At 41.7% G+C, this 6,109-nt stretch overlaps 1 protein-coding gene and 1 long non-coding RNA gene across 8 annotated transcripts in view; one reads left to right on the top strand and one right to left on the bottom strand.

Moving 5' to 3' along the window:
* MOB2 (MOB kinase activator 2) overlaps positions 1 to 6,109 on the top strand; it is a 107,113-nt gene extending 101,004 nt beyond the window's left edge. For all 7 annotated transcript variants that reach the window (XM_015863839.2, XM_015863833.2, XM_015863835.2 and 4 more), the window contains exons 4-5: positions 3,223 to 3,347; positions 4,809 to 6,109. In XM_015863839.2, coding sequence (XP_015719325.1) covers positions 3,223 to 3,347; positions 4,809 to 5,119 — 436 coding nt within the window. In that variant the 3' untranslated portion in view covers positions 5,120 to 6,109. The remainder of the gene's footprint in view (positions 1 to 3,222; positions 3,348 to 4,808) is intronic.
* On the bottom strand, positions 1,150 to 3,209 carry LOC116653472. The gene is made up of 2 exons (XR_004307346.1): positions 2,113 to 3,209; positions 1,150 to 1,759 (listed from the first exon to the last, which is right to left on the bottom strand). It is a non-coding gene; the product is annotated as an uncharacterized LOC116653472 (long non-coding RNA).

Raw genomic sequence — 6,109 nt, 5'->3', positions numbered from 1 at the left:
TCCACGCACTCACACACTTAGTGTCTAATTATTAATATCCACGCATTCACACACTTAGTGTCTATTAGTTTCCACGCACTCACACACTTAGTGTCTAATTAGTATCCACGCACTCACACACTTAGTGTCTGATTATTAATTTCCATGCACTCACACACTTAGTGTCTAATTTGATTCCACGCGCTCACAGTTAGTGTCTAATTAGTTTTCACGCACTCACACACTTAGTGTCGAATTATTATTTTCCACGCGCTCACACACTTATTGTCTTGTTAGTATCCACGCACTCACGCACTTAGTGTCTAATTATTAATATCCACGCACTCACACACTTAGTGTCTATTAGTTTCCACGCACTCACACACTTAGTGTCTATAGTGTCTAATTATTAATATCCACGAACTCACACACTTAGTGTCTAATTATTAATATCCACACACTCACACACTGTCTATTAGATTCCACGCACTCACACACTTAGTGTCTAATTATTAATATCCACGCACTCACACACTTAGTGTCTATTAGTTTCCACGCACTCACACACTTAGTGTCTAATTTGGTTCCACGCACTCACACACTTAGTGTCCAATTTCACGCACACAGGTGTTGACTAATTAATTTCCACGCACTCACACACATAGTGTCGGTCCATCACGCACTCACACACATAGTGTCCATCACGCACTCACACACATAGTGTCGAATATACATACACAGCTGGTGACTAATTAATTTCCACGCACTCACACACATAGTGTCGAATATACATACACAGCTGATGACTAATTAATTTCCACGCACTCACACACATAGTGTNGACTAATTAATTTCCACGCACTCACACACATAGTGTCGAATATACATACACAGCTGATGACTAATTAATTTCCACGCACTCACACACATAGTGTCGGACTTCACGCACTCACACACATAGTGTCGAATTTCACGCACTCACACACATAGTGTCGAATATACATACACAGCTGATGACTAATTAATTTCCACGCACTCACACACATAGTGTCGGATTTTCACGCACTCACACACATAGTGTCGAATATACGTACACAGCTGATGACTAATTAATTTCCACGCACTCACACACATAGTGTCCATCACGCACTCACACACATAGTGTCCGTCACGCACTCACACACATAGTGTCGAATATACATACACAGCTGGTGACTAATTAATTTCCATGCACTCACACACATAGTGTCGAATTTTCACGCACTCACACACATAGTGTCGAATATACTACACAGCTGATGACTAATTAATTTCCACGCACTCACACACATAGTGTCGGATTTTCACGCACTCACACGCATAGTGTCGAATATACTACACAGCTGATGACTAATTAATTTCCACGCACTCACACACATAGTGTCCAATTTTTTATGCACTCACACACATGGTGACTAATTGATTTCCATGTACTCACACACATTGCCACACACACAATGATTGACTCACAGCCACATTCTTTTTTTAATCCTTTTAGTTTATTTGTCTTTCTCCTTTTTTGTAACACTCCTTGCTGTTATCCCCCTTAGTTCTGTTTTTGTTTTATTAGTAAAGAACAAACTGTACACCATGGGATGTTGTAGCAGATTTATTCATCTCAAGTTGTCCTGTCCATGATCCTGTGCATTTGTGTGACTGTGGACTGAACTCCACTTATTCAGATTTTGTTTTTCTCTAAGGGTGACTCCGAACTGCACTCTTTCATAGTTGGTTTTCCAGCCTGAGAAAAGTGAGGCACTCACCGTCCTGTTTCTTGCCAACACAAAAGCCCCTTTAGGTCGTTTAAGACCCCAAGTCACTCAGCAAGGGGCCAGGACTGTGCTTCTCCAGCTTAAAGCTGGACTGGACTGAGGAATCAGACCTAGCTTAGATTTGTATGCTACGCTGTATAATTAAATAAGCAGTGATGAACACAGTCCATGCTTTATTTCAGTACCAGACATAGCTTTTAATGCCTGATGTTTTCCTCCTCTTTCTCACATTAATGCCCTTTTGCAGGCATCAACAGAGAAACCAAGCAACACATGCTAAAATGAGCTGAGCTAGTTTTCTCCCCCTTAAGTTTGAGCTTACCTCTGCACTCCTGCAATACAGTGTCCCTCTTCTCGGTCTTATAATGAAACAGTTCTGCACCCGGAGCTTAGACTGTTTGAAGTGAGAGTTCAGGTGTTGAACTCTGATAACTCATATGTGATGCTGATAAAAACCAAAAGTTTTAGCCCACTTCTTTATCTATAAAACATTTCTTACTGTGCATATCTAATGCAGCCACTAGCTGCTTTTGGTGACAGAAGTGCTTTAATTAACCATCATTTAAAGAAACAAAAAAAGAGGGAACAAAGCTTGAGTGCTTTCTTTAGCCTTCAGGTTCCTTTCTTGGGTGTCTGTAATGGTTATTAAGAGAATGTTTCTGTTCTGTTTTGGTGGCTGTGGCTGATCAAGATGATTACAGCTAAGAGACCAAGTTCAGGTTCCTTTTCAGATGCCTCACAATATGCTCATGGTCCCATTCCTTTTAAGATCTCACAGAATTAAGCCCTGTTGGTAGAGTCAAATGTTAAATCCAAATGTTTGCTGATTTTGGAAACAAAGCAGTAGGATTCTGAGGCACCTGGTTAGGTATGTCCAAAAGGGCCATGAAAAGAGTCCCCAGATACTATTTTGGAGCAGGATTTGTTAAAAACACTCCCAAGTACCTTAAGGCTTTTTCAGCCTGGTGTTCTGGAGCCACCTTCTGTCTGCTTAATAATATTGCACTACAAGTTTAATTGCTTTGTGGTGTTATATGTCAGGTCTCCTGTTTATACTTGTTTTTTTTAAGGCAGCAACAGTAAAGTAGTTATAAGTTGCCTTCCTGTGCAGCTTTGTAGGCTGTAGACCCTCAATCTATCATGGAAAATAAGTTATTGCTGCCTCACCAGGGCAGCTCACCTCAGAGACTTGTCAGCAGGCTTTCTGGGCTCGCTGTTACTTCCCAGGGCTCTGGACTAAATTGATGGGGTGAGGCAAACCTGACTAACAGAAATGTAGGGCTTTTGATGTATAAAGTCCATCTCCTCTGTGGCAGCTACGATCTACCTGAGTAATGTTGCAGTGGCTTTATATTATTTAGAAGTTCACCTCTTAGGAGTTCAGCTGAGGATCCGAGGTGTAACGTGGTGGTGCTGTCGGTTCTCTCCACAGACAGTACTACTGGTATGACGAGCGGGGGAAGAAGATCAAATGCACGGCTCCTCAGTACGTTGACTTCGTCATGAGCTCAGTGCAGAAACTCGTGACAGATGAGGACGTCTTTCCAACAAAATACGGTATGGACAGATGCTTCACGTGGCTCTTTGGAGATGCTAAAAAAAAATAACGTGCAAGTTGACACTCAGCTTATGCATTAATACCATAGTATTATTAATGAGTATTAATTAATTATTTCATAGTATATTTTTAAGGGGTTATTTTTCTTCAGGTTCATTCCTGCAGTGTCAAAGAACTACACTTTGGGCATATGAACTGGGCTGAAAATCTCCCAATCCCGCCCCCTTGGCTAACATTTCACCATTGGCACATCTTTTTCTTTAAGTGTTTTGAGGTCTTCCAGGAAGCAGCCTGTGTTCAGAGAGAACAGTCACTATGTGGGTATTAAACACAGCATGTTGCCAGTAAAACTTAACCTTGTTAGTACCATTTCTTTTAGAGCCCTGACACATTAAGTGGGAAATAAATTGCATTACCAGCAGCATGGCTCCTCTCCCTTACCTAACATGGCTTTTTTTTTACCCTGATGTTGTTTAGACTCCATTCCCCTGTAAAGATTAAATAAGAACATCATTTTTCAGAACTGAAAAACAATAGAAAAGTAATTTTCACTTGAATTTGTATCTTAACAAGACTGCATTGCCTTCAATTAAAGGCAAGAAGGCTGATACCTGCGGAGCAGAAGTTATTGTAGATGGGCTTCATCAGGAATAAAAGTAGCTGGTTTCTTAAATCTCTTTTCTAGGTACCTGGGGAACTAGGACATTACAATATGTTTGTAATGGCATTTACTTAGAAAGAAGGCAGTACCTGGTGAGCCAGCAGCAGATAAGCCTGTTATTTTGGTAGTTTTAAATGTGCTAATTCAAAAGAGCAATGAGGGCCTTCCATCTAAGTCATCTGCCAGTGTGGCCATAGCACACTGTACACCAGTAACATGCTTCTTACAGTCCACCATGAATGGCCACTTTCTATTTTTGTTTTTATCTCAGTTTCCCTGTCAGCATTGCAAACAGCAGTTGTCCAAGAGGTGTCCTTTACAGTGAGGGCACAGTACTGCTCCGGCAGTCCTAACTCAGACTGCACCTGACAGAAGGCATCTGGTATCCCTTCATTTATTTTCTATTTGATAACATTTCAATAATGAAATAAGGCAAGTCTGCCACGTACCTTAGCTTCCATTTCATGGTCTGCGAATAGGATTACCACATATTCTATGTGTCTCCAGCAGAAAAATATGCTACTCCTGAACAAATTATGTAAGAACCCTGGATAATCTCATTATTTCCTACAGCCAGTAACAAAAAGTGTTGTGGTTTGAAGACATTACATTTTCTTCCTGATTTTTAACCTCAGGGTTTAAAATCACAGATCATAAAAATACAGTCTTAACTTTAAATGAATATGCTTCAGACCTTACCTCTTTAAGGTGAGCTAGTCGTGCTTACCCAGTTTTGCCAGAATAAATGCTGCTGTGGGACTCCAGGTGAACTGCTATGGTGTTTCTGTCTTCCTTTCAGGCAAAGAATTTCCAAACTCGTTTGAGTCCTTAGTGAAGAAGATCTGCAAGTACCTGTTCCACGTGCTGGCCCATATCTACTCCTCACACTTTAAGGAGACTTTGGCACTGGAGCTGCACGGACACTTAAACACGCTCTACACACATTTTATCCTATTCATCAGGGAATTCAACCTGGTGGACCTTAAAGAGACCACCATCATGGACGACCTCACAGAGGTCCTCTGCAGCAGCAGCGGGAGCAGCAGTAATGGGAGCGGCAACGGGAGCAGCAACAGCGCAGCAGCACAGAACCACGTGAAAGAGAGATGAGCCCTCCTACAGGATCAAAACTAACATTAAAAACAATATTATATATTATGTGTGTATGTGTATGTATACGTTCAGATATACATACAGGCATATACAGCTACGAAAGCTGAAAGAAATTATGCTGCCACCACAGGACGCGTAGTCATACGGGACTGTACGGAGCTTTGGTTTAATGCGCCACCTGGCGAGAAGTTGCACCGATTTTATTTTATTTCCTGTCCACTCCTCCTTTTACCTTTTCAGATGGATGGTGAGTGCTGTTTTTAGAGAAGAGCCAAGCCTGAGAATGGGGCCACTCTTATCTCTTTGTTTTGTTTTGGTTGTTTTGTTTTTTCTTTCTTTGGTCTTGAGTGCAGGCCCTCCATCTTCCGAGGATGGTGGTCTCGCCATTTTAAAAGTACCTATTATATTATAAGAAGTGACTTTTACTTTGAAGTGGCTTAAAATGCAGATTTGTTTGGGTTTTTGGGGGGCGGGGTGGTTTTTTGGTTTGGTTTTTACTTAGACTGCCCCTGACCCCTGCCAAACACTTCCCAGTTGAGTGCATCTTGCCCTTTGCTAGCTTGGAATGGGAAGAAACTCCTGGCTTGACTAGAGTAGCAACTAGGGGCTTGCTACATGTTGAGAGTGGGCACGATTCTCCAGTTGTTACATCTACCTGGTCACAACATGTGAATGTGCAAGAGGATCCACAAGCCTTTCTGCTTATTGCTCCTACAACATATATGCTCTCTTCCCTGCTCCCCCCGCCTCCTCTTTTTATTTATAAAGATGTGCCTGGGAAAAGAGTAAGATCACTGGTCTAAAACCAATGTGCAAGAGCCACCACCACGTGTTTCCCATTGAATGGAGGCCCGGGGAGGGAGGAGAAGGGCACGTTGAATCCGTCACCGCCTGTGCTAGAAAGATGGCTGTTGGCATAAAATTATATTGTTGGCTTATTTTAGTTCATCTGTTCTATAATAATAAAAACAAATCTATCAGCCGTGA

Source organism: Coturnix japonica, chromosome 5, assembly GCF_001577835.2.
Source record: "Coturnix japonica isolate 7356 chromosome 5, Coturnix japonica 2.1, whole genome shotgun sequence".
NCBI classification, from domain to species: domain Eukaryota; kingdom Metazoa; phylum Chordata; class Aves; order Galliformes; family Phasianidae; genus Coturnix; species Coturnix japonica.
This window is presented reverse-complemented; position numbering and strand designations above follow the sequence as displayed.